This window comes from Berghia stephanieae, chromosome 6 (assembly GCF_034508935.2).
Source record: "Berghia stephanieae isolate SIO BIC M18660-M18661 chromosome 6, UCSD_Bste_1.3, whole genome shotgun sequence".
Lineage (NCBI taxonomy): Eukaryota > Metazoa > Mollusca > Gastropoda > Nudibranchia > Aeolidiidae > Berghia > Berghia stephanieae.
The window spans coordinates 45,792,773-45,808,030 of NC_088365.1; the positions used below are offsets into that span (position 1 = coordinate 45,792,773).

Sequence of the window (15,258 nt, forward strand, 5' to 3'; positions counted from 1 at the left end):
CAAAAAAAAAAAAACAATAATAACAAAGACCTGAGTGACGTCATCTTCGTTCTGCCTATAAACCTAGGAGGAAGTCATAGTATTGAACGTTCTCACACAAACAGAACCCTTCCTTTATCTCACACAGACAGATTTTTTAAAAAGTTCGTGAAATATATTTTTTCTTCTGTGCAGTTCGTTTATTCTTTGAAGTATCTTTTCGTTATCATTTCTTTTCTTAGAAAAGTAAAATGATAGGGGAAAGTAAGTATCATTAAGTGTGTGAACTCCATGACAGAAAGTCATAATGGCCCTACTGACTACGGCCTCATAAAATCGAATAGGCTATTGCAGTTTTCAGTTTGTAAACACTGAACCTGGTTTCTAATCTTTTGTCTTTACCCGAAAAGAAACCTTTATTGAAAACATACTATGGAGAAATTATTATGTATTAAAATTACGGCAACTCTCTCTCTCTCTCTCTCTCTCTCTCTCTCTCTCTCTCTCTCTCTCTCTCTCTCCCCACACACACACACTCTTCCCCCCCCCCCTCTCTGTCTCGCACGCAGTCTCCCTCTTTTTGTCTCTCTCTCTCTCACATACACACACTCTCTCTCTCTCTTTCTCTCCTTTCTCTCTCTCTCTCTCTCTCTCTCTCCACACATACACACACACACACACACTCTCTCTCTCCCCCCTCTCTGTCTCTCACGCAGTCTCTCTCTTTTTGTCTCTCTCTCACATACACACACTCTCTCTTTTTCTCTCCTCTCTCTCTCTCTCTCTCTCTCTCTCATACACACTCACACACTCTCTCTCTCTCTCTCCCCCCTCTCTGTCTCTCACGCAGTCTCTCTCTTTTTGTCTCTCTCTCAAATACACTCACTCTCTCTTTTTCTCTCCTCTCTCTCTCTCTCTCTCTCTCTCTCTCTCTCTCATACACACTCACACAATCACTCCTCATCTATTACAAACAAGCACCCACGCGGTACAATCGAACAGCATTGTTATAGAATTTCAGTCACTACCGTAATCTGAAAAAAATCAGAGACAGAGCAACATCAGACAAAAGAGATTAACAAAAAGTAAATCGGGTGAACACTCTGGAACCAGAGCTGCCCACTTGAATTTTTTTTTTATTCATAGTTTCCAAGGGAAAAAAAGAAGAAGAATAAGTCACCTTAAAAAGCATTAGAAATAAATCATTTGCCCTCAGCATGACCACACACAAAAAAAAATGCTCCAAAGTCCTTTTCAACAAGATTTATTGAGTCAAAGAGGCAAACGCAGTCCAATAGATGGAGCCAAAATTCGCATTTCTACAAATTTTTCAATTTTTCGTAGTACAAGGGAGGTTTCTGGAACCAATTATTGGTAGAACGCTACGCTCTCTTTGCTGGAACTAACCGCAACATTTACTATCAATCACCCAATCAATGCCGATCACCAACCAAAGGAGGACGCCTTCTACTAGACTTGAGTCAACTTTCCGGGCATTTCGCCGTCTGTCACTTTGTGGACAAGAGCACTTCCACTGCCCCCCCCCCCCCCCCCCCCCCCCCCCATCTCACTCTCTCCCCCTCTCTCTCCCTCCCTCTCTCTCTCTCTCTCTCTCTCTCTCTCTCACACACACACACACGCACACACACACACACACACACATGAACTGAATAAAGAAAAAACCGACCGGATAAGGCGATGAATGAATGGAAGGCCCTGAACGCTGAATAACGCCAAGCATTTCTAAGAAAAGCCCTGCTAAACACACAAAAGAAGCAAAGAGCAGGAAAATTAGCTCGCTGTTAATTAACCGGTTAACTGACTGTTGTACTCTGTAAAGGCGCGTATTTAAAAACTTGGCCAGAAAACTCGTCCTTAAAATTATCGATCAATTTAAATGACCCTCATCCTAACAAAAACTCACAAACCCGAGACTTCCCGATGTCTTCAAGGAAATCCCAAGTTTGAGAATTTATGCCAATATGAGGGTCATTTAAATCAATCTATATAAATTGAAGGATGAGTTTTCTGGCCAAATGTTTAAATATGTGTTTTTCCGTTAAGGCAAAGTTGAATCGATCTCTTGATACACGGACAGAAATAAACTTTCCAACTTATTGTAGAAGAAATTGTAATTTACAACAAAACTACGTTAAAATTTAGAAAACAAACAAACTTTGAACCGAAGGGTTACTTTGTTGAACAAAATATTTTTTAAAAAAAGTTACGCCCTTTCGCAACGGAACCATTATCGGGAGCCTCTGTGGTGTGATGGTACCATGGTAGCACATCTGACCAGTAATCAGAAAGTCTGAGGTTCGATCCCCAGTCGACGTCGACTGATTTTTTTTAGATTACTTTTTTTCTTGTATTTTTCTTTCTTGCTTTGTCTGGAACCTTTCATACACACTTGGTCAGATCTTTATCTTACCATAAGATCCCGTCGCCGAAGCATGCCATGAAGGAATATAGATAATCCATCAAACAGGATATCTGATGTCAAGAGGAATCACCCATGTTGTCCTAGTGAGCAATACATTGGGGGTTAACAATCTTGGCCCAAGGAGAAAAAAAAACAAAAAAAAAAAAAAACAAAACAAAAAAAAAACGAAAGTGCCTGAAGCCCGGCTCGAACACCGGACCTTCGGGATCACAGTGGCAATACCTTAACCACTCGGCCACTTCACTTCGCCCCCCTGTTGTTGAACAAAGATAAATTAAATGTAGAGAAGAACAGGAAAGCAAGACAGATCGTACTCGAGGGGTGGTATCCCATGACGTTTTGTTTGGCTTTTAATTTGGACGGAGCTTTAAGCGACCTTTGAGGAAATCTTTAGAACGCACGCAACGCACTGGATAATTGATGTCAAGCTGTAAAGGCTCGTTCGTCATTAGGATAATTATTGTTTGTTTGTTTTTCCAACCCGGGACCTTCCGGATCACAGTGCAATGCCTTAATCACTCGGCCACTTCGCCACACCCCCCCCCCCCTTCCCCCTCCCATCCCGTTGTGGAACAAAGATAAATTAAATGTAGAAACAAAGAAGAGGAAAGCAAGAAGCAAGACAAATCGTATCGGAGGGGGTATCCCATGATGGCGTTTTGTTTGGCTTTTAATAGGATTCAATAGTCTGATGTCACCACATCCGCCCAGCAACGAGCAGGTTGGTTCTAAACAAAGAAATCGGTACTTTTTATTCTTCGTGCTGGGTAGAACTTTTTCACATGTCATGTGATCAGAATGTATAAAAGTTTAAAAAAACGTGATCAGCTTTATAATGTTTTAATCCTCTGGAAACACTTTTATACTCGTCGGAGAAGTATTTCTTAAGGTCGTCCGCCATGGTTCCGATAGTTTAGAACCAGTTACATACTAAGTTCCTATGCGTCATTTCGAGGGAAGTGACGTCATGACTGTTGAAGCCTATTTGGACGGAGCTCTGCGACCTTTGAGAAAATCTTCAGAACGCACGCAAAGCACCGGGTAATTGATGTTAAGCTGTAAAGGCTCGTCCGTCATTAGGATTTTTATTGTTTGTTTGTTTGTTTGTTTAAAAAAGGCAATTTAGTGAGGATAAGAGGAAGAGGGACGGCAACACCCTAATTTGATTACACACTAAATCGGATAGCCTATATACATATAACGAAATTTTGGGGATGAGAGTAGCAGCTAGATAAGTCATTACCATTTTGCGGCATCACTTATTTCTCGTTAAATTAAGGGGAGACTGTAAAATGTAATGCCCGGATATAACGAATTTGCCTCACAAATTAAATTGGTTCGCTATGAGATCTAAGACGTTCGTTACATACTTAACTACCTCCTTATCCCCTATTATAACGTCATTAAATCAATGACTCTATCTGCCCTGCGTCACCGTTTTAATTATTCTGACACCCCGATTTCCACTTTCTTTTTCATTAAGGGAGGGGTTGGGTGTGTGTGTGTGTGTGTGTGTGTGTGTGTGTTTGTGTGTGTGTTGGGGGGGGGGAGAGATGTAAATGGGGCACTTAAAAATTATCGTGAAGAGAATTTTTAAATAAGGGTAATATCAATATCTACAAATGAGATCTGTTATAAGTAGAAACTAAAGACCGCACATGATAGTTAATTGGAGGACGAGTTTTCTGGCCAATTTTTTAAACTTTGTATTGAAGCTTGCTTGTTTTTTTTTTTTTTTGTTTTTTTTTTGTTTTTTTTTTAATTTCAAAATATATTTTTATTTATTTAATATTTTTTTTCCCAGAGTAACGGCAGTTTTCTCATTGGTAAATTTACACATAAAAAAAGTCCCACATTTATTGCAAATTGAGCTCAATAATATGCTTTTGTTTTGCCATGCAAATTCTCGATTGTTTATTTCATTAAATCAGAAAATATGTATCTATCTATGTTGATCAAATCTTGCGTCGATAATTTTAATCATGTGAGCTTATAGAAAAGATACATGTTATTTTTTAAAGCTTGAAATTGTTTGTATGTAAACATTTTTCTGATACAACTTTTGCTTTGACCAGACATTTTAATTTCAAAACAGAGTGAACAGAGTGATCTGTCACAGAATGAATGACAGCGACGTTCAAATATTTCATAAGCTTTAAAAATAAAATGATTTGTATTAACCGTTTGTTTAATTTCTGTTGTTGTTGTTGGATTCTTTTTGGGAGGAAAAAAAAGAGAGAGGGAGGGGGGGGGGGGGGGGGTGGTTGTTCTCTTTCTTCATTGAAGAAAAGTACGGGGTTTCTGGCGCAATTAGCTCTAATGGTAACCAATAAGTAGATTCGCTACGTTACGGCTATATTTAACTTTTCTTCTTCTTTCTTTGTTGTTGTTGTTGTTGTTTTCTTTTCTGAAAGTGGAAAATAAATAAAGCACTTAACACCTGACCGGAAGTGCATATCCTGATCGAGTGCAACCGGTCTTATTATTTATACCAAAACAATAAATTGTGTCTACATGACTTGCTCTGTTGGTTTTTCTTTCTTTCTGTCTTTCTTTTCTTCTTCTCTCTTTCTTAATTCGCCACTATCGCAACAGACAGGAAGCAATCAAGCTTGAATGATCTTACGTACATAATCATTAATGCACACACACACACACACACACACACACATACAATGTATACACGCACACACACACACACACACACACATACATGACACGTTTTACTGCACACCGTCCAACACGTTTCCAACAACTCCTACACAAAATCGATAATTAGCACTTTCTATAATAAGAGTTTCGTTACACACGTAGCAAGAAAAACAGCACATGGACACACATCAGGTGTGCTGGGCAATGTTTTGTTAGGAATATTTATAATCCATAATCAATCGATTACCATCATTTCAACACGGAAAAGTTACACAGAAAATAATTTAATTTTAATACTTATTAATTAATTAATTCAAAATGAACAAAATTGTTAAATTTTTCAGCAACCTTCATCTCAAAACTAAGCTTTTCAATATTTTTATTTTTAAAAATCAAAATGTTATAAATTTTGATAGTGTCAAATTCATATTCAAATTTCATCCTCTACCCCAACCACCCTACTCCTTTCTTTCCCCATGTCTTAAATGCCCAGTAGAATATGAATTCGATACAAAAGGACATTGTTGTATCTCTCCTCTCTCCTCTCTCTCTCTCTCTCTCTCTCTCCTCCTCCTCTCTCCTCCTCCCCTCCCCTCCCTCCTCTCTCTCTCTCCTCCCTCCCCTCCCTCTCTCTCTCTCCTCTCCTCTCTTTCCTCCTCTCATCCATCTATATCTCATACATCTTTCTCTCTTATGTTTTTCCCTTCTCTCTCCTCCATATCTTCTACTCTTCTATCTATCTCATCTATCTATCTATCTATCTACTCTATCTATCTTCTATCTTTCTATCTATTCTCAAATCTATCTATCGATCTATCTACCTATCGATCTTATTATCTCTTCTATCTTCTATCTATCTATCTATCTACTATCCTATCCATCTCATCTATCTATCTATCTATCTATCTATCTATCTATCTATCTATCTATCTATCTATTTATCTATCTATCTATCTATCTATCCATCTATCTACTATATCTATCTCTTCCCCCCCCCCCCCCCCCCGCCATGCCCAATACGTTTATCTATATCGATTACAACTCCCCCTCCGCCTTTCTATCTCGATTACAAACAAACAAAATTATGCACAAAAATCTAACACACTTAGAGATAAAGAAGAAAAAAATAAATTAAAAAAAAAAAAGTTATGATGACATCGGATGCCTTAACTAATGATACGCTCAACCTATTAAACCCCCGCATCGCAGCATCGGAAGACGATAAAATTCGTATTATGTGTACAGTAATTAACAATAATCTCCCCTGATATTATCACACCCCCCCCCCCTCCCTTCCCCATGCAATCGTATCGGTGGAGCAGCCACTAAATGACAAAACAGCTAAAAAAGGATAACAATGACGACGACGACGGCGGCGATGACGATGATGATGATGATCAACAATCAAAGACGTAAGATTATACAGTATACAGCGTCCCTGTCACATCGGTATAATAGGGATCCATCCATGCGTAGCGGTGGTGGTGGTAACCATTCGGCAAACACTAAATGTGACCCGGCAAGTCAAACTGATGTTATTAATTAAATCGATCTGAAAGCGAGTGTCCTACCACTAGACCACGACATAGCCACGCAATAACAATAATAATACATGTGACCCAACGCGTCAAACTGGTAACATGTTGGAGTCAAGCAGATGTCAAATTGCCAGGTATCATAATAAAAAATATATATAAAGAACCTTATCTATTAAGAACATTTTGCTGTTCTTTTTGTTTCTGTTTTTGTTGTTGTTGTTTCGATTTCACGCGGACATCCACCTTTAATACTCCATCGATAATCTAAGCATTTAGAAACAATCTACGATTCAAAATGATTAAGGCCCTATATCTATTTTTTTTAAAATGGTGACGCTGTAAATAAAAAGATAAAATGAAACGCGATCTGCATCCCCCCCCCCCTTCCCCCTATCCATCCATTGTCATCGTTATCCCGGCGGAGAGGCCTGTCCAAGCTTGTCACTCCAGCCAGGTAGGTCAGTGGTTTATGAACCAGTTAAACGCCGCACTCTGGGAAAAAAACATAACGTAATTTTACAAATTTGGCCAGAAAACTCATCCTTCAATTATCGATCGTCTTAAAAATGACCCTCATCTTGGCAAAAAAAAAACAAAAAAACTTCGGATTTCATTGAAAACAGCGAATTCCCAGGTTTGAGAGTTTTTGTTAGGATGAGGGTCGTTTAAATCGATCGATATTTGGAGGACGACTTTTCTTGCCAAATTTTTCAAATACACGAGTTTTTCCATAGTGCGGTAGTGAACTGGTTAAGGATCTAGGGATGCTGGTAGGTTTATATATTATGGTGGTGGGGGATAACAAATTAAGCCCTAGAGTACATTCCTCGTGATATGAGTCATCATGGCGTCCTTTTGCTGCAATGCCCTACTCTGACAATATGCATTTCTTCATTACAACATGAAAAAAAAATTATCTAGGCTTCTAATTCCATAGAATTGACTCCCAAAGTCTCAAAAATTATGTCTCAGACCTGAGACGTGCAAAACCTTTTTTTAATTCCTATGAATGTATCAGATTTCAGACAGTTTGTAGAAGCTTGGAGGTCATCTTTCATCGTTCGATTTGAAGGAAAAGCTTTCTGACCGACTTAAAAAAATAGTGCTTTGATTACCAGTGTACAGTGGAATCTGATGAACCAAACCGTAGCCATCGTTAACTTAAAGCCTGACACTAAGACCCACTAGGGCTTATACTTTAACGTCATTTTTTTAGGTTTGTACACAACCTAGTGAGTTGTCTTTAGTAGAGCTCAAGGAAACGAGTGATTCCATTGGTTGAACTATTTTGTATACAACTCACGATTAGTTTTCTTTTGTGGCCAAAGACTTGTCTTTTGACGTTATTTTTTGGTCAGTGTCAGGCTATGCTAACGATGGCTACGAACCTACTATAAGTAAACTCTGCTACGAACCAACACACCGTCGGACAAGAAAGATTGGTTGCCTTTAAGCAAGGTTGGCTTTCTCCATTATCAACGGAACACAAACTTAGAGAAAGAAAAGAAAAGTTGGGACCAACAAGGGGTGTTGATTTTATCCATTATCAATGGAACACACTTAGATAAAGAACAGGAAACTTGGAACCAACAAGAAGTGTTGACTTTATACAGAAGTTGACTTTAAGAGTGTTGATTCTATGCTGATTCCATTGTGCAATGGCAGATCATTAACAGCAGCCTCGATCATCAGCACGGATCACCATCACCCCATGTTGTACTCATATTTCTTGGTATAAAACCAGACGAAAACAGCAATAAATCAACAAGTCACAAACAACTCTTCTCCCGTGCATTCAGTCTAATCGTTCAATTTTCTAACCACCATGAAGCTACGTCTGCATTTCAGAGACAAAGAACGTTATAAACTTGCATTTATTAAAACAACCACGACAAAAAGGAAGAGAAAGAAAGAGAGAAAAAAAGATGAGAGAAAACGTGAAATGAAGATGTAGTAAGTAAAACATTAAAACAATTTATCATGATCATGATCATCATCATCATCATCATCATTATTTTTATTATTATTATTATTATTATCATTATTATTATTATTATTATTATTATTTATTATTATTATTATTATTATTATCATTATCATTATATTAATAATAATAATAATAATAATAATAATAATAATAATAATAATAATAATAATAAATAATAATAATAATAATAATAATATAATAATAATAATAATAATAATAATAATAATAATAATAATAATAATAATATATACATGATGTATATATAATTAGGTCAGTCGGCTCAAATTTCAAGGGGTTTTAAATTACACGATTGTTGATCGACAGTTAATTTCTATGACAAAAAGCATTCCTTTCCTTTAAAAAAAAACTCCACAAAAACCCCAAACTACTACTACTATCAACACCAATGGTGTCAGTATCAAACGAATCAATAAACAAGACATTCGATATTTTCTAAATACCAAACACAATTAAATAGAATTGACTGACAAAGACTGTGAGATCGACTGAAATGAAATCCGGTCTATTTTTTTTTTTTTTTCTCTTTTCCAACCATTGAAATCCACTTCGTAATCAGGTCATACAAATACTACGGTCGTAATTAATTTTCAGTACACCACGGCGTGGCTCACGTGACCCAATGTCGGTACAATCGTCATCAACCTACTTTCACCTTCAAAATCTGAACTGGTGATCAATGAATGGAGTGATTTTTATTCACCAATTTCGATATATATTTATTTACTTTATATTGTTATTATTATTATTATTATTATTATTATTATTATTATTATTATTATTATTATTATTATTATTATTATTATTATTATATTATTATTATTATTATTATTATTATTATTATATATTATTATTATTATTATTATTATTATTATTATTATTATTATTATTTATTATTATTATTATTATTATTATTATATTATTATTATATTATTATTATTATTATTATTATTATTTTATTATTATTATTATTATTATTATTATTATTATTATTATTATTATTATTATTATTATTATTATTATTATCATTATTATTTTTTTAATATATAATAATAATAATAATAATAATAATATAATAATAATAATAAATAATAATAATAATAATAATAATAATAATTATTATTATTATTAATTATTTATTATTATTATTATTATTATTATTATTATTATTATTATATATATTATTATTATTATTATTATTATTATTATTATTAGTAGTAGTAGTAGTAGTAGTAGTAGTAGTAGTAGTAGTATTGTTATTATTAGTATTATTATTAGTATTTGTCCAATTATTTATTATCTATTAAAGAATGAATGCATTGTTGAAGAAAGAATGAATGAGGAAAGGAATGAGAGAGCACTTTTGTTATGTCAACATTTCGACAAATATCAACAAGTTCGTGCAAACGTTTGGTGATTCAGCTCCGGGATGCCAAAAATTGGTAAAGCTTCAAAGTTGACAGATAACGATCATAGCTTTCTACACACGTTTGAGCCACAGTCTCAAAACGGCATTATGTCAGGACGTATCGTAACCAGGAAAAAAAAGACTTTGGAATTAAAATGATTAAAAAAAAACAGACCTCCCCTCTGTTACGAAAATTACGTAAAATTAAGAAAATTTTGGATCCCATTTCAGAAGTTCATGTTCATCTATGTCATTAAAATTGACTGGAAATGAAAATTGACGCCAGACTACATAATTTTAAGGATTTTCAAGAGTTTAAAAAAAAAATTCATGTTGATTTGTAAAGTTAACCACAGCGTCTATAACATGTATCTTCAAGAAATTACGAATTTGGCAAAAGTGATGCGATAACTTATCTCAGACAATTTTGTTGTTGTTAAAAGTGATTTGCTAACTTATCTCAGACAATTTTTTTGTTGTTAAAAGTGATTTGCTAACTTATCTCAGACAATATTTTTGTTGTTAAAAGTGATTTGCTAACTTATCTCAGACAATTTTTTTGTTGTTAAAAGTGATTTGCTAACTTATCTCAGACAATATTTTTTTGATTGTTTTTCTTTAAAAGTGATTTGCTAACTTATCTCAGACAATTTTTTTGTTGTTAAAAGTGATTTGCTATCTTATCTCAGACAATATTTTTGTTGTTAAAAGTGATTTGCTAACTTATCTCAGACAATATTTTTTGTTGTTGCACATGATGCGCTAACTTATCTCAGACACAATAATAAATACAACAGTGTAACAATATATAGAATAATATTACAGTGTATCTAATTACAGGAAGGAAGGAAGAAAGGAAAGAAGGGAGGAAGGAAGGAAGGATAAGAAGCCTGGGGCTAGCCTTCATCAAGCCTTAAGACGGAGAGAGGGGATTTAAAAGCAATCACAACCGGCAGATGAAACTGGCTTGGGTTACATCCCCCAGGGTGAAACAATAGTTGAACCGTCAGTTGAATAAGAAATAGACAGAAGAAATATTGAGCGGTACATATATTATGATAAAACTAAAACACACTTTTTCTCATTTTTTTTTGGTCAGAGAACTCTTACTTAAAATATCGATAATTTTACTTCAAAGATCGATCGATGACGATGACGATACAAAAAAAAGTGTGAAAAATTGTGAATGAAACAGTGCCAGACAACTCAGTAGGAAAAATACAAGAAAATAAAAATCAAACAACCCCCCAAAAAAGTCAGCCTGGGGGAGGGAGAGGGGGTGGGGGGGGGGGGGGCGGATATAAAGAAAGGACGCAATTTGGGATATCCCGTCTTCACAATAAACCGCAAAAGATGAGTAAGCAATCTAATACTAATACATCGTATACGCATATATCGTGACAAATATATTATGAGACAGGGGAAAAGGTCACCAGAAAATGACAAAGATCCCCAAATTTTGCTCATGAAGAGTTTATTCCTGAAAAAAAAAACCCAGTCTAAATCACGTATCAATGCATCACCCGAAACAGTATTGCCTTGTCTTAATATTTATAGCAGAAAAGTTTCCCTCAACATTTCGCCCAATGACCAGGCATGAACGCAGAACCCTTTCGAAGTCTTGTTACAAATACGCCTAGTCTTACGCATACACAAACACTCACACACAAACGATCGCGGTTTATTCCTGAAAAAAAAAAAAAAAAGAAATCTAATTCACATATCAATGCATCATCACCTGAAGCAGTCTTGCGTCGTCTAAATAAACCCGGAAAAGTGAGTGGAGCAGGCACTTATGTTGGTAACAACAAGAGATGAAGTGAGTAGGAAAGTGCCAGAAGACAATAGAGAATAAACAATTTTCGCGGCGGTGATGGGGGTTTGAACCCGCGACCTTACTGGTACGACAACTCCGCCTGGCCGGCGAGAGCGTGACTCTACCGTATGAGAGCTCTCATACAAAGGGGAAACCCGAAACGTCCACATTATGTCTTCGTTGATTTAAATTAAAGCTTCCAGTCTATTCTCTATCGTTATTTAATTTCTTCCGAGCTTCGAGCATCACCGTTTTTATGAATAAAATACGCAATTTCACACTGACTGGTCAACAAGCTTGACCGTGATAACCTTAAAACCATTTAAGCACTTCTTACCTTCTCGGATATTGACGATGTGGTTGTGTTTGAGACTGGACAGTATTTGGATTTCCCGTCGGATTCGAATTAGATCCGCCTCGTCGAGAATCTTGGTTTTCTTGATGTACTTGATCGCCACCTGCAATGATGGAAGGGGAGGGGGAGAAAATTATATTACAATGATAGAAATCACTGATATGGATTCAATATAAATAATAATAATAATAATAATAATAATAATAATAATAATAATAATAATAATAATAAAAGAAGAAGAAGAAGAAAGAAGAAGAAGAAGAAGAAGAAGAACAACAACAACAACAAAAATAACAACAACAAGAACAATAATAATAATATAATAATATAATAAATAATAATAATAATAATAATAATAATAATAATAATAATAATAATAATAATAAACTTGAGGATTTATATATATGGCGCATTATCCACAAAACGTGCTCAAAAGCGCTTTCTTTACAAGGGTGATCTCTAGTGTCTTTCTCTAAATATCTTTATGTGTTCTACAGTAATTGTAGGATTGTATAAAGTCTCTTCTCTCTCTCTCTCTCTCTCTCTCTCTCTCTCTCTCTCTCTCTCTTGTGTGTGTGTGTGTGTGTGTGTGTGTGTGTGTGTGTGTGTATGTCAGTTTTGAGATTACTTATTCACCAACCCATCCAACTGATCTCACACAAACACTGTCTACGAAGCAAAAATGTTTCAGTATCTGACTGACATACTGACTGTCGGCCCATATGCCATAATATTACTCCAAACAATAATAAAAGCCCCAAATTGAAAAATACCATGCGGTGTCCGTCTACCCTCGATCTCACATTTCATTACAGCTTGTATTCAATAATATACATAGTACTTTTGAACCCCCCCCCCCCCCCCGCCACTATTTCATAATCCCCATCAATACCTTTTTCCCCTCAGGGACACCTACCTAACAAAATAACTTGTTACTCTTCGTCAGCAATTTCATAACTTGTATCTTAGTATTTACCTCATAATATAACTAAACCACCGCTACGTCAGATCTGTCGGAAAGTACATTGTAATGGACTGACGTCCTACCTATCCAAAAGAATAGCAAGCAATTGCTCTTGTTCATTTCACGCTATAGAAACGGTATAAATCCCGGCTCCGTGGGCCTAAAACAACCCTGAAGGACAAAATAATAATATATTACTCTTACAATAATAAAAGCCACAAATTACAAAAATACCATTCGATATTTACCCTCGGTCTCACATTCCATTACAGCTTGTATTCAATAATATACACCGTACCTGATAGTACTTTTGAACACCCCCCCCCCCCTCCTCCCTTATTACAAACTTCAGCAGATTCCCATCATTACCTTCCCTCAATGATACCTACATAGCAAAATAACCTATTACTCTTGGTCAGCAATTTCATAACTTCTATCTTAAGTATTTACCTCATACAGCTAAACCGCCAAGTAGTGACTGGGTATCTGGGTCTGTTAGATCTGGCGGAAAGTACTTTGCAATAGACCAGTGTCCTATCTAAAGGGTAGGAGATAATTGCTAATGTCCGTTTAACACTAATGAAACCGGGATAAACTCCGGCTCCGGTTGTAAAATACCACTTGGGAGTTGACGCGTGTGGACCAGAAAATATACGACAAAATACCATTCATTTAATACCTCTTACCGGGCCCTATCCCGATTGGGTAACTCCCCATAGTGGCCCGTCAGGCTATGTTTACAAATGTGATCATCCGTTAATTGAAACAACATTCATACCAATACCTATATACACGACGAAATTTATACAAAGGCCTACTCTCTTTCCTGACAACGCATGATTTACCATTACATACAGGCCAGGCCTGCTAAGCCGTCCTCTTCGTAAACTTCATTCATCTTAAGAACGCCACTACCACATTATCTTATTCGTCTGTCTTCTTATTCATCCTGTGTGTTTTGTTGATAAAGGGGAAACCCGAAACGTCCGTTTTTATCTGTTTTCGTATATTAAATTGAAGCTTACATTCAATTTCACATTGTTATTTATTTCTTCCTAAACTGAGGGCCTGATCGTAGCCATCGTGAAACGTATAGATAGTATGCGCTTGGCGAAGAAGCTCATAACATTGCCATCCGGAAGTATAACGGACCAACACACAAAACTGTGTGTATCCATGAACGTTTATAGTCAGGTTAATACAGTTCAGTAAGCATTACTCATAAACGCGGATGGCAAAAAACAATAACAAAGACGTGAGTGACGTCAACTAAGAACTATCTATAACCTGACACTGACCAAAAAAAATGACGTCAAAAGACAAGTCTTTGGCCACAAAAGAAAACAAATCGTGAGTTGTATTCAATAGTTTAAGCAATGGAATCACTTGTTTCCTTGAGCTCTACTTACGACAACCACGAGACGCTGCACAAACCTAAAAAATTACATCAAACTATAAGTTCTTGTAGGTCCTAGCGTAGCCATCGTTAAGTTATAGCCTGACACTGAAACCGAAAAAGACTGGCATTTTGACGTAATTATTTGATTTTTGCACCGCCTAGTGAGTTGTCGTTAGTAGTGCTCATGGAAACAAGTGGTCCCATTTGTTAAACTATTGAATACAACTCACGGGTTGTTCTCTTTTGTGGCCAAATACTGGCATTTTGACGTCATTTTTTGGTCAGTGTCAGGCTATAAGTTAACGATGACTACGGTCCTAGTGTCAGGCTATAACATAACTATGTCTACGGCCTGATCGTCGCCATCGTTAGGTTTATAGCCTGACACTGAGACCCAAAAGGACCGGTCTTTTGACGTCATATTTGTCTTTTTTTTTTTTTGCACCGCCTAGTGAGTTGTAAGTAGTGCTCATGGAAACAAGTGATCCCATTGGTTAAACTATTGAATACAACTCACAATTTGTTTTCTTTTGTGGCCAAAGACTCGTCTTTTGACGTCATTTTTTTTTGTCAGTGTCAGGCTATAAGTTAACGATGGCTACGCCAATACTGACCAAAAAAATACGTCACAAAAGAAGACGACGATCACCAAAGCAAAGTGAAATGTGAGTTGTTAGAAGAGAAGTGCTCAAGTAAACA

At 36.0% G+C, this 15,258-nt stretch overlaps 1 protein-coding gene across 1 annotated transcript in view; it reads right to left on the reverse strand.

Annotated features, from left to right (window-relative positions):
* LOC144975118 (uncharacterized) overlaps positions 1-15,258 on the reverse strand; it is a 124,488-nt gene that overhangs the window by 90,471 nt on the left and 18,759 nt on the right. Inside the window, exon 3 of the mRNA XM_078918871.1 lies at positions 12,179-12,299. Coding sequence (XP_078774997.1) covers positions 12,179-12,299 — 121 coding nt within the window. The remainder of the gene's footprint in view (positions 1-12,178; positions 12,300-15,258) is intronic.